Source organism: Hibiscus syriacus, unplaced genomic scaffold (genome assembly GCF_006381635.1).
Source record: "Hibiscus syriacus cultivar Baekdansim isolate YM2019G1 unplaced genomic scaffold, ASM638163v2 tig00110865_pilon, whole genome shotgun sequence".
Classification (NCBI taxonomy): domain Eukaryota; kingdom Viridiplantae; phylum Streptophyta; class Magnoliopsida; order Malvales; family Malvaceae; genus Hibiscus; species Hibiscus syriacus.
Window position 1 is genome coordinate 520,246 of NW_024062894.1, and position 26,679 is coordinate 546,924.

A 26,679-nucleotide genomic window follows, 5' to 3' on the forward strand; every position below is an offset into this window, starting at 1 on the left:
AGGCAATACATAGCAAAATAAGTATTCCAAATAGTTGCAATAGAAAAGGTAACGAAATCATCACCACAGCTCACACTGAGACATCATACTTTCTACGAATGAAAATAAAAAACATACAACCATATAGGAACATTACAAGGCCCCACCCAACCATGAATAGAAACACCAAACAAATTTTTACTAACCAGGGAATTGTTTGGTAAACTGGGTCTAAAAAGAAGAAATAATAATAATCTTTTTACAAGCACAACCAACAAGGGGAAATATGAAAACAACACAATTTTCTCAGAAATGTACATCACTTGACTAGAAAACTCATCATGCATCATCATTGTTGACCATGTCTTGGCAAAGCTGCATAACTCATGCAATGAATATGCTTCTTCCAGTGCTTAGTCACTGTTTTTCCAATTGGAACAAGACATGGATGGAATCCCTTAGAGATGTTTAAGAGTTTCTCCCGACCAAAGTTTCACACAATAAAGGCATGGAGGAGGTACTTCCAATCCATGACATCCTATATTCTCAACAATTTGCTCCACTTTTTAACCGGTGGCACTTCAGCAACTTAACAGGTCTCGCAGCAACTTACACAACGATTTTACACGGGGTAACATCCCACCTCAGATGAGTAATCCACAGAAATTTATCTCATTGTAGTAGACTAGTAGTAGTATTAAAAGAGAGGGAATGGGGGGAGTAGACCAGAAGTTTACAGGCATGCAAAAAGGAAATTTCTCCTTGAGCATAAGAATTGAGTGATAAAGCTCATACCTAGAGGTTGCACAACATCTACTAAAATCTTCCCAAGACCATACATTTCAATAAGCACTTAAAACGAGCAATAGCTGATAGCTTATCTGATGAATAGCCAGATTGGCCGAATTAGATTCAAATATGGCAATTTGAGAAAGAAACAGACCAGTAATCACTTAAGAAACAATTTTCAAAGGCCAGCCAAGTACTTCTATTAGGTTCATTGCCTAGGACCCAATCACCCAAACAGGCAATAGAAATCATAACGCGCAAAAGAAAAGGGAAGAGTACTAATTAGTAAAAGAAGATTAGTTAGTGTTAGTTGACAAGTAGGCACTTTGATGTTTCACCCATGGAAAGGTGGGTACATGCACAAAAAATGCCAGCAATTTGATTTTGAAGATGAAGAAGGGCAGAGGCAACTGAACTGCTAATGGTAGTAATAGAGCATCATGTAGGCAACAAATTTTAATCCAGATGTGATGTAAAATCAAGAGGACAGCCGTTAAGCTTATTCACAGAATCAGTTCAAGAAACATGAAAAACTATCAGATAGATGATGTGGTTAAGAGGGAAAACAGCAACAATTGAAAAAGGCTAAAACATGAATAGGAAAGAAAATGGAACTTTAGAAATCTTAGGGTTATAAAACCTCTAATTTATTAGTATTAGTTCAAGAAAATAATAAGGGTAATTCCCTAATAACCCTCTACTATAGTATCAATAATGAAATATCACTAACGGTCCAATTACTTCCTACTAAAACATTCACTAAGAGTCCTATCCTAATCACATAACTATTTAGTAGAACACAAAAGATAAGACGGGGGAAAAAACTAACGTAAAAAAACTAATCCTAAAAACAAAATAATCAAATTAATCTTGGATACTCCTGCATCAATAGAGAACGCATTAGCCACTGCTATAGGGATAAGAATATTCCAATAAATCCTGAAGCACATAGTCTTTCACTAAAAAAAATGGCCTGTTACCGGAAAACTGACAGTCTAATTTCAAACTCCCAGATAGTTTATAACATCGTAATATAATTTTTCATCAGCTGCTTTATTGCCAAATCATGATTTATGGGCGTTAGTCATTACAACTCTATATTCCCAGTCCTGTCCAGTGTAACTAACTTGAAGCAAGTAGGTTCTTTTGTTAGCCTTGAAAACACATAATCCCATGTAAGTAGGACTAGGGTGTTTCTCATATTTCTTAGACTTACAGATAAACTGAAAACACAATTGATACAATGTTATTTATCATAACAAGAACAATTACTTTTTCTTTACACTCGAGCAGAAGTGTTCGTACACAGCTTGTACCAATTCTAGAGAACGTTCCTTATTTTGAATTATAGCATTAGCCAGGGAGGAACTAACCTTCATTAGCAGATTTCTGCAGTTTCCCTGGTCAAACTAGAAGTTACAAAGGAACCAACATGGTATAGACCATACAATCAAACAGTTGATATAACCAGACCACCAGAAGACAAGAGAAGCCAGCTAGGTGTAAGTGATACAAATACAACAATGAAAGCCAGATGGTAGGAACCATGGTGAGTATGATCCTACTCCCATTAAAAAAATCTCTGATAAAGGCGGCAGTGATCTCCAAAAACAGGTCACAAACCCTGCTGGGTTGCTCTGATATCCTAGGTGGCAGACTTTGTAAAATCAATGCTAAAGACAGGCCAACGCCAGGTGTCCGCTACTTCGCTCACTAATAATAAATATGTCCAATTAAAACGTCCTACATCACAACATTCATTTGTTTTCATAGGTGACCTCCCAGATAAATTTACACAAGCTAAACTTAGGAAAGGTATATCATCTGCCAACATTAAAAGAACACATCTAATATTTGATAAAATTTACATAACCTAAATTTAGGATATGCATATGATCAGCTTAGGTAAAACATCCAATGGCACAATCTGACAAAAGGTCTTAAGGCTAGTTTCTGAATAGGGAGTGAAATGTGCTCTTTCTTGGTGTTCTTACTTCTTACAAACAACTGGTAATCTAGAATTTAGGTAAATCGTCCAATGGCATAGTCTTACAAAAGATCTTAAGGCTAAATTCCAGAACAAATGAACAAGATGCAACAAATATTAGAATCACATAATTGCACAAAAAAAAGGTTGCTAGGGTATTCTTCTATTATCTTATACTTGGTTAAACTGAAAGGTTAGACAAAACTAAGCACCAAATTAGAGGAAAAAAGTTAAGTAGCTCTACCTAATAAAGAAAAGAAGAAATATATATATATATATATATATATATATATATATATATATATATATATATATATATATAGAAACCATTATATGAAGACCAGAAATCTACTCAAGCTGGAATTCTAGGAGCATATATATATATAAACCGTTATATGAAGACCAGAAATCTACTCAAGCTGGAATTCTAGGAGCAACACCAGAGGCATGTCTGGCAAACATTATTTAACTCTCCTTGAGTTAGAAAAACTTCAGAGAACCTAAATAAACGGAATCAGTGGCACAGAGCCAAGGAAAATATCAAAACAGACTGAATATTATCTAGAAATAGAACAGAAAAAGTCATTTGATAAGCTTGAAATCTGTTTTTCATTTTTTCCTTAATTCTTTTTTTCTGCATTACGGAAAACATCATCTTACATAGTAAAATAGGTTAAGCAACAAATGGGATAAAGTAATGAAACCCCTTGCCTGTTTGCACAGACCATTATGTAAACTTTTAAGTGATTCTATGAGAACTTAATGGGGTAAAAATGCATGAACATAGGAAGGCTACCAACCTATGGGGTAAAGCAAATGTAGGGAACTCCCAAATGAGCCAAAAATAAGGCCAGCATAGATGTAACAGCAATCCTAAACGGAAGAGACCCTTGAGAAAACAGAACAAAGACAATCTAGAAAGGCTGGCTAAATTAAATCAATATGTTGCTAAATTGTGCCAGAGACAGGACAGTAGGGACAAAGAGACCCTTGAGAAAACAGAAAAAAGACAATCTAGAAAGGCTGGCTAAATTAGATCAATATGTTGCTAAATTGTGCCAGAGACGGAAGAATAGGGGCTTTTCTGCAAATAAAAAGAAGTACAGTTGAATAGGCTCATGTTTCAAAAGATATGGAAGAGGAAGAAGAAAGCAATAGCAGGCATTAATAGGCTTCATCCACATGAATTTTAATGATTCCTATTCTTCAAAACCAAACATCTAGCATCAATAAGGCATGGCAAGGTCTAATCTTTCTCCATTTATCAAAATTAAAAATTCAAAAAATATCAATGAAGACCAAATTATCAAATTGATATATTTTTATCATAAAAGAACTGACAAAATATTTGCAGCAGATAATATCAAGCAGAAAACAGCATACAGAAATTTCAAGCTAGTATAAATTATCACATTTTTTGGGTACAATTCCAGAAGCCTATCATTTTATAACACTTCCCAAGCCTAGAGAACTAATCAGTTGCAGCATGAATGTAAAAATCACACTAGCGATGTCCTTGATCTCTCTGCATGTCATATGCACCCCAAGCACCAGGTCCGTACTGAGGATAACCATCCACGCCACCCTGTACCTCAAATAAAAGGAAGAAAAATAAACATTCTTTTAACAATAATCAATGAATATATAACTTGCAAATGCAGCTCACATACAAGTCCATATAAATTTAAACCTGCACACATTCAAAATAGTCAAGACATATATAAAACAGCATAACTTACAGGATTAATGCCATAGGTGACAGGATAAGTGTTCCCAGTATATCCAGCTTCAGGGTTCCCATAATTTGCTTTATAACTTGCTACTACTGAATTTTTTGGAAAAAAAATATTGTTAATAACTTACATAGACAGAAAAATCAAGCTCCTTACCAGTACATCAAACCTCGAAAGCTTAAGGATCATCACTAGTCAAATAATATGACTCACTAGGTGAACTAATGAAACAAACTAGACCCCATGTTAAATAAGATGTTGAGGAGCTTCGGCCAATAGAAATTAGCATTAAAAAGATAAAAAGGCAGATTGAATGAGTAAATTAGATTGAACTTCTAAAAACTGATTTGTGTAATTTCAATGTTGATACACATGATAGCCTCAAGCCAGATTGAAAACCAACCAAGCCTCTAATAGAAAAACTTGTAAACAAATATCATGTCCTAAAAATTGAAAACCAGAAGGAGAAGCAGCTGAAAGTGAGAAACAGGAAGCAAAAGACATGGAGATAAGGTCATTACTGATGGAAAAAGTAAACTGAAACAATTATCTCATGGAAGGCCTACAGACCTTGATTACCACCACTACCAGAAGCAGCATGACTTCTCTTCCCTGCATTCGCATTCGCAATCTCTGCACGAAGTTTTTCCAACTCCCGAGCCATTGAGATCAATTTTTTCTCCATCACTTGACCATGTTCATAATTCTCCGCATATCCTTTCTTCTCATACTCAATGGCAGATCTTCATGTCCAAAAAGACACACACACACACACACAAACACATCAGTAAACTGATGTCCTCAAAACAAATTAACAAAGGCACATAAATGATTCAAAAACATCTACCCCATTCATGCAACTATTTTTTATTCTCAGAGGGAGTCACTGGTAAAAATAACGCAGAAGAAAAGAAAATAGATAGAGAGTAAATTGTGACCTTGCACGATGAAGTTCCTGTTTCACATTTTCAATCTCTGCCTTCAACGTAGGAGCCTGTTGCAATTCTCCAGTAAATCTAGCCAAATCTTGACTCATGACTTGAACCTGACCTGTCAGATCCTGCCTCACAGCATTAAGCTGCTTAATATCAGCATTAACCTTAACAAGCTCAGCTCGCATGGACTCCACCCCACGAAGATCAACTTCCAATCGAACTGACTTATCATACATCTCCTTCATCTGAGCATCCTTCTCCCCTCTCAAAGAATCTGCATATTGAGCCATGCGATGTAACTCATGCTGAGCAGCCTCCAGTTCTTGTTTTAATGCAACATGAGTAGCTGCCAGACTCTGGTTGTCCGCTAGGAGGCCTTGAATATCTTGCAGTTGAGCTGCAAGAGGATCCTCAAAGATCGCAGGGTGGGGAGGGAGGCCTCTAGGACCCAACGCTCCCAACCCAAATTGGTTTTCACGTAATTCATCAAGTAAGGCTGGATGTGGTGGCCTTGGTCCTAGCCCTCTTGCATATGGAGGTTCATGTACTGGAGGCAGTAATCCGGGATGAGGAGGCCCTTTCTTCGGCAGAGGCGGTGGCCCACGATTTCTTCCAGACATAACTAGATTAACTATCCTTCTTTAAAATCAATGTGAGAGAGTTCTGATGAAAATTATGTAATTCATATCAAATATGGAATACATTTTCGAAACTTAACAAATAAATTAATGAAACTAAAAATAAGGCAAATTTCCAAATGTTAAAGAAATTGCAACTCTAGAAACTGAAACTAACGGGACTGTTTCATCACCGGGAAAATTAAAGAAACATGTATTCTACATATATGAATGACAATTAAAATGTGCAGTATTAAACCTAAAGATAACTATTTGCCTATATGGAGTCGAAGAAAAATTCAGCGAAAAGCAACTGAATCACTTTCCGGGTATCAAATGGCAAGACATTTTCATTTTCATTTGCATAAAATATAATTTATCAAATAGAAAACAAACAAAATTATAATTTCTTACCTTTGGATTTCCAATAGATCTCGATGAATTGATTTGAAAGAAAGAGAGGGGGGCACGTTCTAAAGGAATTGTATTCTATTTTCGCTGGAAAACCTATTACCCTAAGACTTGGGTTAACAAAATCAATTTTATTAATAACTTTTTTTTAAGTATATAATGTTACAAACGTTACCATTTTAAGTATTCGGGGAGTAAATGCTTTTAAAAAAATATGTTAACTAACACGTATCACGTATAGTAATTTTGAAATTTTAAAAAAAAAAAATTAAAAATTTATTATATTTATAAGGCTTAATACACTTTTAGGTGTCTACACTATATCTCAAATTGACTTTTGGTGCCTAAAGAATTTTTCATTAAAAATCACTGGTACCTACCAGTGATTTAAATAGCGTTCGCGGCCGTGTTTTCGGTCGCGTCGCGTTATCGCGGTTGCGAACATAACGGATGTCATCGCAGTCATTGCGGGTGTCGCAATCGTGAATTTTTTTTTAAATCTGCACAACTTATCCTAAAATATAATAATTATAGTTATAGTTTTAAACAGACATTATTTAAAGAGACGTTATTATTTAAAGAAATAAGACTATCAACATACAAAAAACTCTAAAAAAAATTAAAATGTATAAAAATAAATTACCCATTATGATTCATTTATGAAAATAACATATTATAACTTACTAAAATGAACATGTGTAAAATAAAAGATCCAAATCAGAAGATCAACAAAGTCTCGAAAAGTGACTAAATTGCAACACGGATAAAAATTGGAGACCAAATTAAAATACATAAAGGTTTTAATCAGTGGACTAAACTGAAATTGAAACAAAATTATAAGCTTGAACCGAAAAGATGAAATTTTCATTTGATGACTACAAGGAAAATTTACAAATGGAAAGGGTCTCATTGAGTGATTTACCCATGTGCCGAATTCATTAAAACCCAACCTCTAAAAACGGCGTCGCACATATGGTTGTTTATAACCCAAAAGTTGGGTTTTGAAACCCACATTTCATTTCTTCATTTTGCTCAAAACTAAGGAAAATTTTAGAGCCCCCTCGGCTGTGTAGTCCATCGGTTATGGACACTGGCGACGACCAACCACGGTGGTCGGGGATGGTCCAAGAGTCTTAGAAGACTCGTCTCGTCCCCCCAAACTCGAATCTAAAACTCATTTTTCCTAAAACCAAACAACAAGCCCTAGATTTGAGAAATTACCTTTCGATAATTTGGATTCCGATGACCCTCAACCTTTCCAGCTACCCGCGATGAAGGTGAGTTCTCCTATACTTTTTTTCTATTTTGTTTTCGAATCACCTTTTTTGTTGTATTTGACTGATTTGGTGTAACGGAAAATAACATGAACATCAGGTTGTTATCGCCGCTATCGATCGTTACTCGTTAAGTTACGGCCACTATCGGCCGCTATTGGTGTGATTCTGCGTTCACACCGCTATTTCAGACAATATCAATTTCGGACGGTGACGCTACCACAAAATAAAGGCCACTATAGCATTTTCGTTTCGTTATTTGAAACCCTGGTACCTACCGTTGAAAAAACAATCGTTAAGTGATGCATATCATGTTAAGATTTTTTTAAAAAAAATTGTTTTTAAATAATATTTTATTTTAAAAAATAAAAAATATAATCATGACACATATCACTTAATAATTTTTCACGATAGACACCTAGAAGTGTAACAGAGAAAATATTACGCACTTATTTTTTAATAAAAAATTCTTTAAGCACCAAAAGTCAATTAGAGATATAGTTTAGGAACCTAAAAGTGTAATAAACATATTTATACGGATTAATTATAAAATATGTTCCCAAACTATAGCATTTTTCATGAATAGGTGCTTAAATTATTTTTTGAATGATCTCAGTGCTTGACGTTATAAACGTTACCACTTTAGGTACCTTAGCCATAAACGTCGTTAGTTTCTTCTGTTAAGTAACACGTGTCACATTTTGTTAATTTTAAAAATTGTAATCAAAATTAAAATAAAATTAAAATTATATATTAAAAAACACAAATTTTTGAAATAGCCTCAAAACTTTGAAAACCTTCATTTCAACCCCTAAACTCATATCGATCATCGCCCATTACAACCAACCAAGCTCCACCCGACCTAACCTCCCCCGACGATCAATACCCCTATGAAATCGTGACCTTTTGATGACCAATCGACTTTTTGTACCCCACGAACCCTAGGATGAAAATCATGATCCCGTGCAATTTTGACGACCAATTAGCGACAGCTACGGTGGTGTATGACTAGGAAGATGACATGGACTACGTCGGCGACTGTGTTCATGATTGAAAAGGACGGTGGCGAAGGGTTAAGTTATTGACAAGATTTTTTATGAATTTGGGGTTTTTGTAATTAAATAGAAATTAAGATTTTTTATAAATATAATAATATTTTTAATTTAAAAAATCAAATTTATGAGAATATTACACGTGTCATTTAACGGAGAAAACTAATGGCAGTTACGGCCTGGGCACCTAAAGTGGTAACGTTTGTAACGTTAGGCACTGGATCATGCAAAAAATAGTTTAGGCATCTATTCGTGAAAAACATTATAGTTTGGGCACTTATCTTATGATTAAGCCTATTTATAAAAAAAAATCCTATTTATTCTAAAATTACAAAAAGCCCTAGATCCCTAAAGACCCCAAATCTAAAATCCCTAACCCTAACCTATTTGTCGACCACAGTCACCGACGCTGCCCTTGCCATCTCCCTTGCCTTCGTATGTGTCGTTGGATCGCATGGGTGTCGCAAATTTGGGGGTTTGAGTTCGTTGGAGACGCGTTTTTGGGTTGCGATTTTGTCGTTTCCTTTGTCGGAGACGCAATACTTAAGGTCGGGTTTAGCTTGCCGTAGGGTGCAGGTTCTGGTAGAGGTCTGATCAACGTCAAACGGCGATAACCAATGTGGGTTTAAGGATTGAAATTACAGTTTTCAAAGTTTTGAGGGTTTTTTAAATTTTTTTTCATTTTTTTAAAAAGCATATAATTTATTTTTTATTTTAAATTTTTTTCAAAATTACTATAGCATAACATGTGTCACTTAATAGAATTTTTTAACGGTTGTTACTTCTCTGACGACTAAAATGGTATCGTTTGTAACGTTAGGCATCTGGATTATTAAAAATAATTAAACACCTATTTAGAAAAAACGGTATAATTTGAGCACTTATTTTATAATTAAGCTTTCAATTAATGAAAAAAATATATATGCTTTATACCCGGTGAAAAAATGATAGTATTTAAATTGAGAACCCGCCGCAATATTTAGTAAATAAAGTAGTGTTCTAAGTACGATATTAACATTAGAATATTGATTATGGTATAATTATATTTACAATATAATTATAATAACTAAAATATAATACAACACTCAATAATATATTAATATGATATAAATAAAAATTAATATCATTATAATACATCTAAATATATATTTCTAGAAAATTTTATTCTTAAAAAAAACTTCAAAAATATATTAATCAATCAAACTTAACTATATAAAATAGGGAAGCTAAACTCCAATCATGAAATTTTCCATTATGGGAAATAAGAAATCGTGTTAAAAGTATAGTAAAAATTGTTACAATATATGATTCTGGATTCTCCAATATTTTTATTTCCTAAATCTCTAAGTCTTAACTACCAAATCTTTACAGATGGAAGAGTCGCCCATCACTGAAGTGACGAGGACGTCAACTAACGAAAAATGAACCAAACAAAAGTAATAAACGGGTAAGAGCATCCAAAGGAGGAGTCAGTCAAGAAGAAAACACATGGGCAAGATCATAGAAAGATACGGAGATGGATTCTGCTCTGTTCACGAACACGTCAAAATTTGAAGAAGAAGAAGAAGAGGTAGCTTCAGATGTTGATGAAGATTTTGAAGAAGATGAAATACCAACCATCAAGATTTCAAACGAGATGAAAGGAAGAATCTTCCAACCTTGGAAAAAGGCACTAATAATAAAAGTTTTGCGTAAAACAATTGCATACAAGATCTCAATTTCAAGAATTGTGTCCATGTGGAATCTTGAAAGTGAATTTGATTGTGTTGACCTAGGAAAAGGGTTTTATGCCGTAAAATTCCAAAGCTCAAATGATAGACTCAAAGTCCTAACCGAGGACCCCTGGAAAATAATGGATCACTACCTAATGGTTTAAAAGTGAAATCAAATTTTGTTGCGGCTATTGCTATGGTCCCTTCTACGTCCGTTTGGATTAACATCCTGGTTTGCCAATCGAACACTTTGACGAAGAAATTCTTGCGAAGATAGAAAAATTGGTGGGTACTCTGTTGAAGGTGGACTACAATACTACGTGGACTACCAGGGGTAAGTTTGCCAGAATTTGTGTGGAAATTGACTTAAAAAAACTACTGCTATCTAAAATTCGGGTGGGAAAAATGATATTGAACATAGAATATGAGGGTCTTCATCAAACTTGTTTTCACTGCGGTATCGTGGGACACAGAGTATCATCCTGCCCTTTGAAAATTCTAAGGACCACTACAATTGAAGAGAAAGTGAAACAGAGTATCAGTCCATAAAGAGCTTTTCTCAATTTACACAATGTTTGTCCAGTATTCGAACCAAATCTGGGTGGAATATCAATGTAAACTTCAACTTCAAGGTCCCCATGCAAGAAGGCATTATTGATGTCAAACTGCTGCAAATTCCATCCCTGAATAGCTGCTAAGGACAGTAGGACTCTCATTGTGTTCATCTTTGCAACAGGGGCAAAAGTTTCAAGATAATCAATTCCATAGGTTTGAGAGTATCCCTTTGCCACCAATCTTGCTTTGTACCTTTATAGAGAACCATCTGGTTTATACTTGACAGTAAATACCCATCTGCATCCCACTTTTTTTCTCTTCTTGCAGCTTCACTAAATCCCATGTTTTATTCTTCTCCAACGCCTACATTTCCTCTTTCATAGCCTTTTTCAAGTTCTCATTTTCTAATGCCTCAGATACTGTTTTAGGAATAGTAATGTCATTTAGGCTAGTAAGGAAGGTTCTGTGATTGGGGGATATGTTTTTGTAGGTCAAAACCAGATAGGTAGGATGTTTGGTAGTGCATATTCTTTTTCCTTTTCTAATAGCAATGGGAAATTCAAAATCAGAAGCAGGTATAGTATTTTCAGCATCACTTTGTTCAGAAGGAGTTTCAGAGTGTACCTCAAATTGTATTGGAGCAGGAGCAGAAGAAGGGGATGATTGAATCTGTATAGGTGTCTTCTTCCTCGAATAAACCCTTAGGGGACAAGTGGTGTCCTGAATATTGGGATGTGGTGTATTAATGTTTGGTTGAAGAGTAGAAGTTTGAGTACTAGGTTCTGACTAGGGATAGGATGAAGTAGAAGCAGGTTGTGTTTCTGTAGAATGTATAGATATAGGTATAGGTGTAGATGTAGAAAGATCAACAAGGGGCTGAAGTAAAAACAAATCTGCATCCTTATCTTCCCTAAAAGATATCTCCTCTTGAAGATAAAGAACTTATAAATACCTCTTTTTTTCAACAAAAGTGATATCAGCAGAAGTGTAGTATTTTCTTCTAGGGGGTGGTAGCACTTGTAGCCCTTTTGAGTGGAGGAATACCCAATAAAAATGCATTCCAATGCCCTTGGATCAACTTTCCCTCGGCCTTGAGAATGAATGTGAACAAAAGCAACACACCCAAATACCCTTGGTCTTAGGTTAAGAAATTGACTAAAATATGGAAAGAACTTTGTAAGGGTTTGAAGGGGATTTTGGGATTCAAGGACTTTAGTGGGTAGTCTATTTATTATGTAAGTGGTAGTTAACACAGCTTCCCCCAGTATATTTTAGGGACATTTTTTTGAAATAAAAGGGCTCTAGTTATGGCAAGAAGATGCCCCTTCTTCCTTTCTACTACCCCATTCTGTTAGGGAGTATTTACACAAGAGGACTCATGTATAATACATCTTTCTAAGAAATAAGGAGACATGACTTGATTAAAGTAGTCTTTGGCATTGTCTGTTCTGATTCGTTTTATTCCAACCCTAAACTGAGTCTTGATCATGGTATAAAAGGTTTTAAAAGTAGAGGTAACATTAGACTTTTGTTTTAGTAGATAAATCCAGGTAACCCGAGTATAATCGTATATAAAAGACACAAACCATCTAGCCCCAATTATGTTAGGAATAGTGGAAGGCCCCCAAACATCACTGTGAATAAGGGTAAAGGGATTGTTGGTTCGCTTATTACTTGTTGGAAAAGAGGAACGTTTATGCTTTGCAAATTCACAAACCTCACAATGAAATTATTCAACATTTAAAGAATTGCACAAGAGGGAAACATAGTTTTTAAGAGTCTAAAAGGTGGGTGACCAAGGCGAAAGTGATGTAGCCAGATTTGGTCTTTATTGGTTGTAAATTCGGATAAAAAAGACAATGATTGAGTATTCAAAACTCTAGCTGGTCCACTAAGGTCTTCAAGGTAGTATAAGCCATTTATTTCCCTAACACGCCCAATCATCCTCTTTGTTTCTTGCTCCTGAAAAATATATTGTGTAGGATGAAATAAAACACTACAATTAGTGTCTTTGATAAGCTTTGGAATAGATATAAGGCTAGTAAATAGTTTAGGCACATGGACATTCTTAAGCAATAGGGTTTTAACGATGGCAATATCTCATTGGCCAACAACTGTTACCATAGTACCATCTGCATCTGTGATTTTCTTGTTGCTAGAGCAGGGTATGTAGGTGAGGAATTTTTGTGCTGAATTAGTCATGTGATCAGTGGCTCCTGAGTCAATTACCCAGAAGTTTTGGGTAGGTATGTGGGTGGATGATTCCAATGCATTAGAATTCTGAGAAGGGGAAGAAGATATACATGAGAAAACTAGATTACATGTACATGTAGAGCATGGTTTTTCTAAGGATTCCAGTAGGTTCTTCAATTTTTCTACTTCTTACCAGTTGAATTAAATTGATTGTTCATCAGACTCCTTAACCACATGTTTAGTTGCATAAGCTCTAATTTGTCCTCTTGCTAAGCCTCCTTGAGCAGTTTTTGTACTGATGGAATAACTCATATTGCCTATATCTTTCTGATCAGGTGTCATACTATCTTAAGAAATAATAAAAACTAAAAAACAAACGCTCAACAAGAAGTTTAAGACCTAAAAACGAGTAGCTCTGATACCATGACAAAAGCCATGAATTTTATTGTAATCCACTCTAATTAAACGTGTAGGAAACTTACAATTATATATATAAGCCTAGTCCTTATCTTAGTTAACTTCCAAACTAGGTAAGAGACTAATCTAGTAATAAAAAGAATCTTTAGATTTAGGGATACTAACTAAATAGAATATTTACAAATCCAACTCAAATCTTCTTAACTTAGGTAACTAATCTTTGATAAAATACGAAAAACCAAGAAGGTAATGGGGAAGAACAAATGAGGGGTCAATATCAAATTATGGAAAAAAGGAACATCTAATATAGAAAAAGATAGCAGCAATGGAGAAGTACCTCAAATCAACAAGGGAGAAGACAATAGACCAAAAGGTAAGAACCATTTGAAGACCTATCTTGATAGAACTCTAGATGTTCTATCGAACAATGTTAGATTAACGAGCAACAACCAATACAACCAAATTCAAAGAGGTTATTCCAAGACTACAAAAATAAAATCTAACACTTGTTATGTCGAGGATAAAAAGGTGACCAAAATTTCTGATGAGATGGTTATTGATCAAAGAAATAGCCACCAATTGGAGAAAGATCAATTCAACTTAAACGAGAAAATTCAACCAAAGGACAACCGGATGAACAAGAACATAGAAACTACATCCCCAAGTTTGAGGGAGAATCAATTGGACAAAATGGTTACTCAATGAAATGCATATACAGGAATTGTAGGTCTGTGGGAAGTCCAGAGTTCATTTGAAATTGTAAAGATTTAATTTGGGAAGAAAAATCAGACATTATTAGTCTTTTGGAGACGAAAGCGAAGGATGGGACCAGTAAAATCCTTCAAAAGAAGTTGAATTTTGATAGCCACTTTGAAGTACCGGCTCAAGGACTTAAGGGAGTCTGATAATTCTTTGGAAGTTAACATTTTTTTTTGACAGGAATGTGATGTCTCATTAAAAACCCCCCTCATGATTAACGGACCACCTAAACGGTGTTCCATAATCAGCGGAAGGGGGAAAAGAGTGCCTCGATTTATTAATAGAACAAAACTCATACAAAGACTATAACGAAACACTTAACACACCCTCCTAAAAACAGACTCCCAGCACCAACTACATAGAGGCAGAGCACACACAAAACATCACCCAATCCCTTGTTTAGCCAGAGAATCTGCCTCCCAATTGCAACTTCTAGGAATGTACCTAACAATAAAACCCCTTTCCGAAATAATAGAAACAATTTTCCCAACCAAAGAAGAAAAGAAAGGAGGGGTTGTAGCCGGCCACATAATCCAATCCACTGCGACTTTACAGTCACTCTCAACAAACAATCTTCCCACCTTAGCCCATGCTGATGCGAGAAAGTAATCAATGCCTTTTTCTATTGCTTTTAACTCTGCCAAAGGGGGAAGACAAGGGCCAACACTAATAGAAAAAGACCCTAAGACATTACAACTTGAGTCCTTCAAAATACCTCCAATTCCACCCACTAGCCCATCACCACTAACCGCCCCATCAACATTACACTTAAAAAAATGAGTTGGAGGAGGAGACCAACTCTGAACTGTTTTCCTTTTAACGTTGGGACGTGGAAGCTTATCTGCAATAGTAGGGTCCCCAATAAGGGAGTCGACTAGGATATTGACATTCGGGAACTTTGCTAGATACCATTTAGCCAATCTAAATCTTGAAATGAAGAAAAGCGAGGAACAATCCACCTTCATCTTCTCAAACACCACTGAATTCCTAGTTTTCCAAATTGACCAGAAAACAACACCTGGAATAAAATTCCAGATTAAAGACTTCTCCCTTAAATCGGACAAAGAACTCAACAAAGCTGGCGGGTCTTTAGGCAGTACTGAAGAGATATCCCATAGCTTGAAATAGTTATTCCATAAATTCCCTGCAACCGAACGGGAAATAAATAAGTGTTGGACCGTTTCTTCCTGTTTCAAACATAACGGACAAAGAATTGACTCCAAAACAACACCCCTTCTCTTCAACTCCGATCTGACTGCCAGTTTTTGATGGGAAACCTGCCACAGAAACGTCTCGACTCTGGGAGGAGCGAGACCAGACCAAACATCCTTACACCAATTAAACGATCCTCCCGACTTAAGGGAAAGAGTCATCCTACAGGCCTTAATCGAGAACAGACCGTCACCCTTCCCTGACCACTTAAGGAAATCATCCACAGAGTCGGACAAACTAATGTTATCGAGCAGCGACATAAGTTGAATCCAATGGTCTAACTCCAATCACATAAGTTACGCCTAGATTGGATGTTCCAGACCCAGCCGTTATTCACAAAACTGCCAAACTCTGACTTGCCATCATTCACCCAAATATCATTCCAGAAAGAAACTGACTTGCCATTACCAACTTGAATCTTGGCATGAGCTCTCAACACGTTGCCCACTTCATCATTTTTCATAAAATTGTTAACTATACCTTTCCAAATCCACGAGTCCATAGGAGAAGCTACACTGCCAATAGAGAGGGACAGATTACTTACATTGTGCTTACTGCAGATCATTCTTTTCCAAAAAGAATCTTTCTCGTTCCCAAACTTCCAGACCCATTTACCAAGCAGCGCCCTGTTTAAAAAATTCATATCCACCACTTCCAGGGGTTGACAAACTTTATTCCAGCTCACCCAGTGAATACGATTGTGTGTACTACTCTCCCCCCAGAGAAATCTGGCCATTATAGTCTGAATCCTCTTATTCACCTTAAACGGCATTTTGAACAGAGATAGAAAGAAAATCGGGAGCGAGGACAGAACCGACTTAAGCAGCACCACTCTACCCGCCATAGACAAAGCAAAAGCTTTCCAACCAGATAATTTCGAATGGAATTTCTGAATAACCGGATCCCAAATGGCCTCCGAATTACTCTTGGCACCTAGCGGAAGGCCTAGGTACACCGAGGGAAAAGAACCTACCGCACAACCAGCCCTTGCAGCCCAATCATTTAAGATGACATTTTTCAAATTAATGCCATAAAGATGGCTTTTTGAAAGATTCAGGTGTAGCACCGTCATTAAACTGAAGATCCTCAGAACTCTCCTAATATTTAAAATTTGAGTGACAGAATCTCGACAGAACAGGATTAGATCATCGGCAAACTGAAGGTGTGTTAGAATGAATGGGTCTGTACTCCCAATCGAAAACCCTTGGAAGAGACCCAACTTGGAGGCTTTAATCAACATAAGGTTCAGGAGTTCTCCAACAATATTGAACAAAAGAGATAAACTGCATCCTTGTCGAAGTCCTTTAGCCATGGAAAATTCCTCTGTTGGAGAGCCATTCAACAGAACCGAGATTGAAGCCGAAGAAAGACACAACTCTATCCATGAAACCCAACGCTCACCAAATCCCATGACTCTCAATAATCTTAGAAGAATCGGCCATTCTATAGAATCATACGCTCGCTTAAAATCAACTTTAAAAACTACCCCTCTCAACCCTTGCTTTCTCCAAAAGTTAATGCCTTCATTCGCAAGAAAGGCACAATCTAGCAACTGCCTCTCCGGAATAAACGCAAACTGGGAAGGACTGACAATATCCTTGATGACTGAAACAAGTCTCTTAGATAGAACTTTAGAGATTATTTTATAAAGACTACCCACCAGACTTATAGGTCTGAAATCTTCGATGGTAGCCGGATTACTCTTCTTCGGGATCAAAGTGATAAAAGAATGGTTAACCCCATGATCTCATCTCCTTCCACCATAGAAGTCCTCCGCAAACCTCATAATTTTCTCCTTTAAAATAGGCCAGAATTTCTTAAAGAACACCATCGAGAAACCATCCAGCCCAGGTGCTTTGGCACTGTCCGAAGAAAAAATTGCTTCCCTAACCTCCTGCTCAGAAAACTTAACTTCCAGGCTGTTCCTTTGATCCACACTGAGATTAGAAAAGGAAAATTGCATGTCTTCGACTTCCAGTGTATCCTTCAAATTATAAAATTTCTTGAAATAATCTGAAACAATGGACTTAATTCTTTCGGGATCAGTCAGCACCTCACCCGCCACCTTCAAAGCAGAAATATTGTTAATTCTGTTCCTGTTCAACGCACATAAATGAAAAAACCGAGTATTTCTATCTCCATCTTTGAACCATTTCACCCTCGACTTTTGGAACCAAATACTCTCTTCAACCCTATGTAATTTCCACATCTCCTTCCTGAAAAGCAAAAGTTGATCCCATTCAAGCGAAGAGAACCCCGAGACTTGGGCCTTCAATTCCAACTCATTAATTCTGCTTTCAACGTCTGTAATTGCTTCTGAAATTCCCAAATGACTTCTATTAGGCCACCTCCTAATCATCTGTTTCGTACCTTGTAAAATACTAAAAATTCCCCTTCTCCCTCTGATCATACTACACTCTGCAATAGACTTCTGAATAGCGTCAACAAAACCCTCTTCCTCTAACATGTAGTTAAAAAACCTAAAAGGTTTAGGGCCCCAATTAATGCAGTCTTCATCCAACAGCACCGGGTTATGATCCGAGAGTGACTTAGAAAGCATTTTTTGTACCAGTTTAGGAAAGCCACGTAAGAAACAGCCACTGACTAAAAACCGATCAAGTCTAACCCAAGTTGAAACTTCCTTATTGCTACACCAAGTAAAGCTGCCTCCTAAAAGAGGAAGATCAATAAGATTAGATTGCTGCACAAAAAACCTGAACAGCTCCATTTAATGCCAGTTCTGAGAATCTCCACATTTCTCGTCTTGAGCAAGATATGCATTGAAGTCTCCCCCGATGCATATAGGCACATTAATGCTTTGAACAAAACTCAGCAGTTCCGAAAAGAACGCCTCTTTCTCAACCTCAACTGCCAGACTATAAATGTTTATAATTGCACACTCGAAACTAGACACCTTGAATTTTCCTAATAACGCCACAAACCTGAACTGTTTAACAATACTAGACACTTCAAACACATTCTCATTCCACAAACACAACAAGCCTCCTGCAGACCCCTCTGCTGGTTGAAAAGAGCCACCCTTCAAACGGAAACCCCCTAAATTCCTCAATAACCCATTCACACAATTACAAAGTTTCGTCTCCTGTAAGAGCAGAACGGTCGGTTTTAATTGTTTTACCAATCTGAACACTGCTCTCCTTTTCTCCCTTTTCCCTAAACCCCTTATATTCCAAGAAATAATTTTAAGATTTGACATTAAAAAATCTTAAAATCCCTCAAAAAGAAGAGCCTTTCAACTCCATCTTCAAAATTTCTTCTTCCAAAACGTGTTGCCCCCCTTTAAAAGAAACTCCCAACATGTCACAAATCTCCCTGGTGGCCGCGGCTTCAATTCTAGCACTATCTGCAAGTTTAGGATACTCTGAATTAGCCGTGTCCTGATCCAGAACATCCCTGACCAAACCCCTTTCCACCCTTGTATACACTCTTTCGTGAAAACTAACAGAGAATTCACTCTCCGAGCAATCACTTCCAGACCTACTTGAAGCAATCCTTAATTTCCTATGATTAGCAATGCCTCTTGGGCGAGAAAGAAACTGGACCGAGTTTTTAAAACAAATCCCCATATTTCCCACTGATTTACCTTTATCCACCATAGGTAACAAAGAACTGATCCCACCTTGGTTCACAACAGAATCCCTTTGTACCTCATTTTTATCCCCCAACTGCTGGTTTCCCTTGCTTACTTTTTTGAAAACATGATTCCTAACCCCACTACTCTGTCCAACATACATCCTCTGAATCAGATCATCTTCCCGTTCATTAACAATCTCCTCATTCATCTGAGTATCTCCGGTGAAGGCCAAAACTGCATTCTCAGCCGAGAAGTTTGAATCCTCCACTTCCAAACGCACATGCTTCCCACTTTGTATTAAAGTTTCCTCACATACAACTGGCCTCCCACTAGCTTCTGCCAAATCCACATTTACCGATACCCCAATATCTTGGTCAACATTTCCAAGTCCCAAAGCGAGAACCCCCAAGTTTAGATTCCTTTCTCTCCCATCCATACATACTTCCGACACACCTTTCTGACCTGGAACTCCACCAGGTATTGTTTCCTCTGAACACAACTTAGCATCCCTGAGACTATTTAAAACTGTTTTTTCTCTCGCACTCCCAATGACACACATGCCACCCACATTTGAAACATCCCTACCCCACTCTTCTACACTATTCTAAGGGTCTGACATCACCTGTAATCCCGTATGCCCATACTGACGAATTACCTCCGCCTCTTGGTTCCTGCTCGACGAGCTGTCCTCCCCCTGATTCACTGTTCCAACCCCGTCGTCTGCATCATCTAGAACCGGGAAAAAATCATCACTACCATCCACCTTTATCTTAATACAGAACGCTCTACCTAAAGTGTTAACCGTAACCTGAGGTGGAATATCAAACGGACTTTCCACCCTTAACAGCATATGTGCCACCCTGCAATCCACTCGATGAAGTGTTTGATCCTTAATCTTCACAAGCTTTCCCCATTTCGAAGCTAACATTGTAAAAAATGAGTCTGACCAGCAATTCAGAGGAACCCCCATCAAGGAAACTTCACAGTACGTTAGTGGCATACCATTCTCGTCTAGAACAGGCTCCAACCTTTCGAACCAGAAGGATAAAGTCTCCCACTTTCCTTTCATCATTGCAACTTTTTCTTCGATTGTTTGGAAAACTACTAAACAAGAGCCTTTTGCGTAACCCCACCGAATCACCTTGACATTGATTCCTTCCGTTCTTAGAGCCCTTTGCACGAAATCAACTTCAAAGACTGGTTTACAAATGCCTATTAATGACGATCTCAGCCATGTCCTATCCTCTACAGGAACAAATACTTGCAAAGACTTCTTCTCTTCCCTCTTTTCTCCATTCCTACTCACTTTCTGATTCTCCATTAATTCCAAACCCACAACCGTATCCTTGTATGATCTCCCATCATAGAAACTACTCATCTGCTTCCTCTTCCCTTCCTCTTCCCTCCATCGTCAGCTATGGATACCGATCTTATCTCCCCATCTTTAAATCGAGTTTTTGCACTTCTTCCATTCTGCTCCTCCGATCCATCACCCCTAACCCCCACCACTCTATTGTGCACCGAACTCCTCTGGTTACTCTTCCTTTGATACTTCGCAATCGATACCGAAATCTTCCTTCCATCAATTAAAACATTGTTCATCCTGTCCGTAGCATAAAGCAGGTCTTCTCTGCTGGCAAAATGTACAAAAGCAAACGTACAATACTTATAATTTGATCTCTTATTCACTAACGGAATGAACACCTTAATCACTTTGCTCTGACGACTAAAACGATCCCATAACGCGCTTCTAGTCACATTCCTACTAAGGTTATCCACGAAAGCAACCCAAAAAACTCCTCCAGGCCCTGATATATTCTTGTCTGAAGAAGCACTTCCAAACGACTTCTCACTCACTCTCTCTCTAACTTTCTCACTCATGTTTAAAACTTTCGTATCATAAACCAAAATTTTGTTAGGTTTGCACTTTAGTTGTTGTGTAGCCTTTGGAAGTTAACATAACTTGATGTGAAAATTTTTCATGCCTCAGATCAAGCCCCACTGTGAAATTGCTGAAGGAGAAAAAACTTGGCTAAACTCATTCATCTATGTTCAACCAATACAGTCAAGAAAAGAGATTTTGGGAGGATATGCATAGATATTCCATCTTAAATAAAAAGTTGTGGGTTGTTATGGCGATTTTAACGATTTTGCATCTCTCGAAGAAAGGGAGGGATGTAATTCGAATTGCTTGGACCGTATTATTCAATTTAAAGATTCATGGGATAGATGTAAATTGATGGATACATGCTATATGGGAAACAATTTTACCTGGGAAAGAAAATTTCATGGCCGTGTGACTCTACAAAAACGTCTTGACAGAGCGCTTCACAATGCAGATTTTATAACTCTCTTCCCAAATATTCAAACCATCAATCTCACTAGAAGATATTCTAACCACAACCCAATTCTGGTTAATATGAACTTGAACTATATGATGGACAAGAAGAATAGACCATTTCACTTTGAGGCTATTTGGCTAAATCATCAGGATTTTCAAATGGTGTTCAACAATGCGTTGAATAGGAAAAAGATAGTCTGATTGAAGCGGTGTCTGAGATTACAAAAGACATTAAAGAGTGGAAAAAGGATGTCGTGGGGGATATTTTTAAACGTAGGAGGACATTACTAAATCATTTAAAAGGAATCCAAAACTCTAAAAACTACATCCATTCGAATTACCTTCAGGAGTTAAAGAAAACACTTAATGAAGATAACCAAAATGTGTTTGCCCAAGAAGAATTACTCTGACTTCAAAAATTGAGGTTGGACTAGATCCTAAAAGGAGAAAGAAACACAAGATTTTTTCATCTCATGACTCTCATCCGAAGAAGACGAAATAAAGTGTTGGGTCTTTGGGTGGGAGAAAACTGGTGCACTAACAAAGAGGACCTTTGCAAACATGTAGTAGAGCACTATAAGGATCTATTTAACAGTAGAGAGGTTACTGGTCTAAACGGAAATTACGATAACCTTACACCAAGGCTCAACGAGGATTACAAAAGAAATTTAACGATGGAGGTGACTATGGAAGAGATTTGTGATGCCCTCTCATCGATGAAGGGCCTTGATGGAATCCAACCAATATTTTACAAAAGGAATTGGGAGACGGTTAGATTTATTGTGATGAAGTTAATAGTTTCAGCTATGCACTCGGCAGCAATCGACCTAAATATCCTTCAAATTTATATGGTTTTTATTCCGAAAACTAATATAGCTGATAAAATTTCTTTATTTCGTTCTATAAGTCTATTTAACACATCTTACAAAATTCTTTTGAAAACCCTTGTGCAACGTTTGGGACCAATTCTGCAAAAGGTTGTTGGCTCTTACCAAAATAGTTTTTGGCATGCAGGAATTCAGCAGATAACATTCTAATAGTACAGGAAGCTGTCACTCATTAACAAATTTGAAAGGCAAAAAAGGTGCAATAATCCTTAAGATTGATATGCAGAAAGCCTATGACAAAGTAAATTAGAGTTTCCTACTTAAAACTCTTAAAGATTTCGATTTTCCAGGTGAGACAATTGCAATAATAATGTTCTATGTGAGATCAAGTTCGATCAAAACTCTATGGAATGGAGAAACAACGGAAAGCTTTGTGCCGAAACAAGGACTTAAATAGGGAGATCCCTTATCATCCTATTTATTTAACTTGGTTATGGAAAGACTCTCACATATGATTTTGGAAAAATAGGAACGCGAGATTTGGAATGCAATAAAACTTTCTAGAGGAAATATCAAATTCAACCACTTTTTTTTCCGCGGGTGATCTATTACTTTTTCCCGAGGTAAAAGTTGAGCAAGTTAATCGTGTTAGAAATTGTTTGAAGGAATTCAGCCAAGCATCCAGACCTGAGGTCAACCTATAGAAATCAAAGATGTTTATATCTCCCAACATCAACGAGGATGCTGCCAAAGACCTAAGTGAATTAAGCGAAATTCTGATTATGAAAGACTTGGGGATATAATTCGGAGTCCCAATTATTCACAAAAAGAAGCAATTACAACACTTACTCTCCACTTATTAAGAAGGCTCTGAAAAGATTGATGGGATGGAAAGGAAGAGTTTTGTCAAATGGCGGGCCGAAGAACTTTAGTTCAATTTGTTACCTCAGTTATTCTTGTACACACGATGCAGAAAACTCTACTGCCAGCCAAGACATGCAAAAAAACACGAGGAAGAGATGGAAGCGGTGGAACACGAGGTAGTGCTGGATCACGTGGTGAGAGAGACAGAAGATAACAACAGGAAATTTTGTAAGACTGCACGTGTTAATGAGGGGATAAAGGATAATTTAATAGATTTGCCCATCTTGGATGGTCGTTTAAAGTCAAAGGAGGTAGAGGATGTGATTAATATGGGCCTTACAAATAATTGTGCTATCATAAGATCCAAGGGAGAGGAAGTCCAAAAGGATGGGGTTGCGGTTGAACGGGTGGTTGGAAAACCCAAATCGAGGATAGTATGTGAGGATTTGGACCAGAGCCTTGGTTTGTCAACACAATTGAGGGACGTTTCTTTCTCGCACAATTCCAAGCAGAACCAGAGAGCTGAGGGGATTAACAATAAATATAGCTCTCTCCAAATAATTGATGAGAAATATTTGGCTCCTCATAGGAAGACTAGATTCTGCCGAAGCAAGATTAATCAGAAGAAGTTGCAACGAGAGGAAGAATGGACTGAACTTGAAGGCTCGCAAGTGTTTTTGATTTCGGAAAACTATAGCAGTGGAAGAATTAGAAGCTTCAGGTGATTCGCATTTGATTATTGAACGAAGTTGGAGGTTCGGATGGTCTCCAATGACAAGACGAGCAATAAGTGGTAGAAAGGCGGATAGAGTGATTTCGAAGCTAGCATTTTGTACTTTTATAGTGTGGAAGCTCATGACTTTTGTGTTAGAATTTGGTTTCTATGGAATGAGTCAGTTGATATTGAGGTTGGCAAGATGATGGGTTCTTTCATAGTATCTATAGATCCAGGCCCTCCAACTTTGCTGGAGCTTTTTCCTAGGTCTTGTAATATGGAGGCAGACAAGTTAGCTTAGGAGGGGATTGTTTGATTGTTTCAGGCATTTGGTTGTACTGTTTTCTGTTATATTCCAGGAAATGTTTAGGCGTTAAGTCTTCATTGCTGTTGCAGATTGGTTAACAGCTCAGCCAAAATTTAGACTGTGTTAGTAGCTTAGATGGTTTAGGCTGAGCTAGTTCTGTTGTATAGGGTTGTCTTCGGTTGTTTTTTTGGTTTTTTGGTTATGATGGGGTGTTTATCTGGTTGTATCTTATGTAATTTCTTTTCGTTAATGAAATCTTAAGGCACTCTTTTCCTCCTTCCGCTGATTAAGGAGCTTCTATACAAGCTCCTTCAATCAAGAAGGGGGGTTTTAACGAGGCCTTCAATTTCTATCAAAAAAAAACTTTCTATGGATTCTATGGAAAGGAGCAATTGAATATGCTCATAATCATCTGGTTAGCTGGAATATATTTTTCAGACCAAAACAGACGGGGGGATTAGGTTTTCGTAAGGCGAAAATGATGAATTTAGCGTTGATGGCAAGAAATGGCTGGAAGATCTATACACAACAGGACTCAATCTAGTGCAAAACATTTGCTGGAAAATACTTGAAACAAAGCTAAACCACAAACTTACAACTCATCCACATGGAAGAACATTTTAAAGACTCGGGATTTGGTTAAGGAAGCAGCAAAACATACTATCCGCTATGGAGAACAGACAATGTTTTGGAAAAGTTTGTGGATTGGAGATGGTTCATTAATCGACATTTTCCCAGCACATGATATCAACAATAGAGAAGAAAAGGTCACAAACTACCTAAATGAAGACAAAACTTGGAATATCCAAGAATTACAAAACTACCTTCCTGTAGAAACGGTAAATCAAATCCTTAGGGTTCCAATTCTAGTACCTATCTCGGAAGATGACCAGGATAAAATAATTTGGGGTCACTCTAAAAATGGCATGTTCACTGCAAAATTTGCTTACAAGCCATCTTAAATAGGGGAATTATAGACACAACTGAGCAAAATTTTGATTACATTTGGAGAACAAAAATGACATAATGGATCAGATTCTTCATCTGGTTAGGTGTTTTGGATAAACTAAATACAAACGAGATTAGATTGAAGAAGAAAATTACCTAAGAGAATAATTGTAAGGAATGTCCAAATTATATCGAATCAATTAACCATATTATAAGGGAATGCAAAATAGCAAGAACGGTTTGGGAGGATTTAAAGGTTAAACGCTTCGGCAATAAGTTTGAGACTAGAGAATTTGTGGAATGGTTAAGAGCGAACTGTAACTCGAGAAGGAAGAATGAAGATGGAAACATTTTGGGGAACCTTGTTCGCGACTACAATTTGGGGTCTATGGAAGAGCAGAAACGATGATGTGTTTAAAAATAAAATCAGGAACCCAACATCAGACAATACAATAAAAAGTTCGCAAGGGATATAGATATAGTAATGGAAATCAGTAAATGAAGGATTACCGAGGAACCAAGATGAGCCAAATGGAGAAGACCACTGGAAGACTCCTGGATACTCAACACAGATGACGTCTGTAGGGGAAACACCAGAAAAGCAACAGCGGTGGCCACATCCAAGACAACAATTGCAACTGCAAATGTGGATTCCTAATGAAAATTGGTCAGACAAACAGCTACATCGTGGAGATTTGGGCTGATAAACAAGGATTGTTACTTGCAAAAGAGCTAGAAGTGATAAAAAATCATCGTGGAACTCGATGCAAAAGAAATTGTGGAGGAGCTGAATAGAGATCGTGTGGAAGAAGACCAAGAGGCCCTCATCAGATAATGCAAAAATATGTGTAAAGAAGGGTGGGTAAATGAAATAAGACACACCTGGCGTCAGGGAAACAGATGCGCCGATCGCCTTGCAAATTTAGCTCTGATAAGAGGGGACGATCTCCAAATACTTACAGAACCACCGAGAGAAATATTATCGATTCTGAGGAAAGATGCTGAAGGAAGATGGATATTAGGAGTTTTGGCTATTATACAGTCGTTTGTACCAAAAAAACTCCAATCATGAGGTTTATCTTACACATGTAGTTCTTAATCATTTAATATATCCATCGAATTGGCATAATATCCTGATATAAAATCGAAGAAATATTACACAAAAAGTTATCGAGAAAATTACATTACATAACTATGTATATAGCAATACATTTAGGGAAAGTGTATATAGATATACAAATATTATGTGAAAAATCATTTTGAGAAAAATTATGGGCAAAAGGAGAGAAGATTCACTAATGTCAATAAAAGAAAAATAAAAAGATGATTTCTCGGACAACCTAACCTCTAATAATAATCCTTAGTATCTATTTATAAATATAGATATTTGATTACAAATGGAACTAAAAAAAAGTAAAAAGTTACTTTATAAAAACATATTTTAATAAAACTCGCTG

The 26,679-nt window shown here is 37.0% G+C and overlaps 2 protein-coding genes across 5 annotated transcripts; both read right to left on the reverse strand.

Moving 5' to 3' along the window:
- Nucleotides 1-4,058: 4,058 nt before the first annotated feature.
- On the reverse strand, nt 4,059-26,246 carry LOC120143962 (protein FLX-like 1). 4 transcript variants are annotated; one of them, XM_039158148.1, is made up of 6 exons: nt 26,105-26,246; nt 25,733-25,860; nt 5,427-6,086; nt 5,059-5,231; nt 4,495-4,580; nt 4,059-4,340 (listed from the first exon to the last, which is right to left on the reverse strand). In XM_039158148.1, exons 3-6 carry the CDS (start codon nt 6,041-6,043, stop codon nt 4,260-4,262), a joined length of 957 nt encoding a protein of 318 aa, XP_039014079.1. In that variant the 5' UTR covers nt 6,044-6,086; nt 25,733-25,860; nt 26,105-26,246; the 3' UTR covers nt 4,059-4,259. The 4 variants fall into 4 exon arrangements, with proteins under 4 accessions (XP_039014079.1, XP_039014078.1, XP_039014080.1 ...); XM_039158147.1 differs by having other exon boundaries at nt 25,733-25,876; XM_039158149.1 differs by lacking the exons at nt 25,733-25,860; nt 26,105-26,246 and adding an exon at nt 6,455-6,500 and having other exon boundaries at nt 4,495-4,577.
- LOC120143924 (probable splicing factor, arginine/serine-rich 4) lies at nt 20,595-21,101 on the reverse strand. The gene has a single exon (XM_039158122.1). The coding sequence runs from the start codon at nt 21,099-21,101 to the stop codon at nt 20,595-20,597; it is 507 nt and encodes a 168-aa protein (XP_039014053.1).
- Nucleotides 26,247-26,679: the final 433 nt, after the last annotated feature.

Coding starts and splice junctions, on each gene's coding strand:
- LOC120143962 (XM_039158148.1), bottom strand. CDS start 6,043: ATGTCTGGAAGAAATCGTGGGCCACCGCCTCTGCCGAAGAAAGGGCCT. Junction 4,581..5,058: donor TGGTAGTGGTGGTAATCAAG/GTCTGTAGGCCT, acceptor CAAAAAATTCAG/TAGTAGCAAGTTATAAAGCA. Junction 4,341..4,494: donor TCACCTATGGCATTAATCCT/GTAAGTTATGCT, acceptor TTTGAGGTACAG/GGTGGCGTGGATGGTTATCC.
- LOC120143924 (XM_039158122.1), bottom strand. CDS start 21,101: ATGAGTGAGAAAGTTAGAGAGAGAGTGAGTGAGAAGTCGTTTGGAAGT.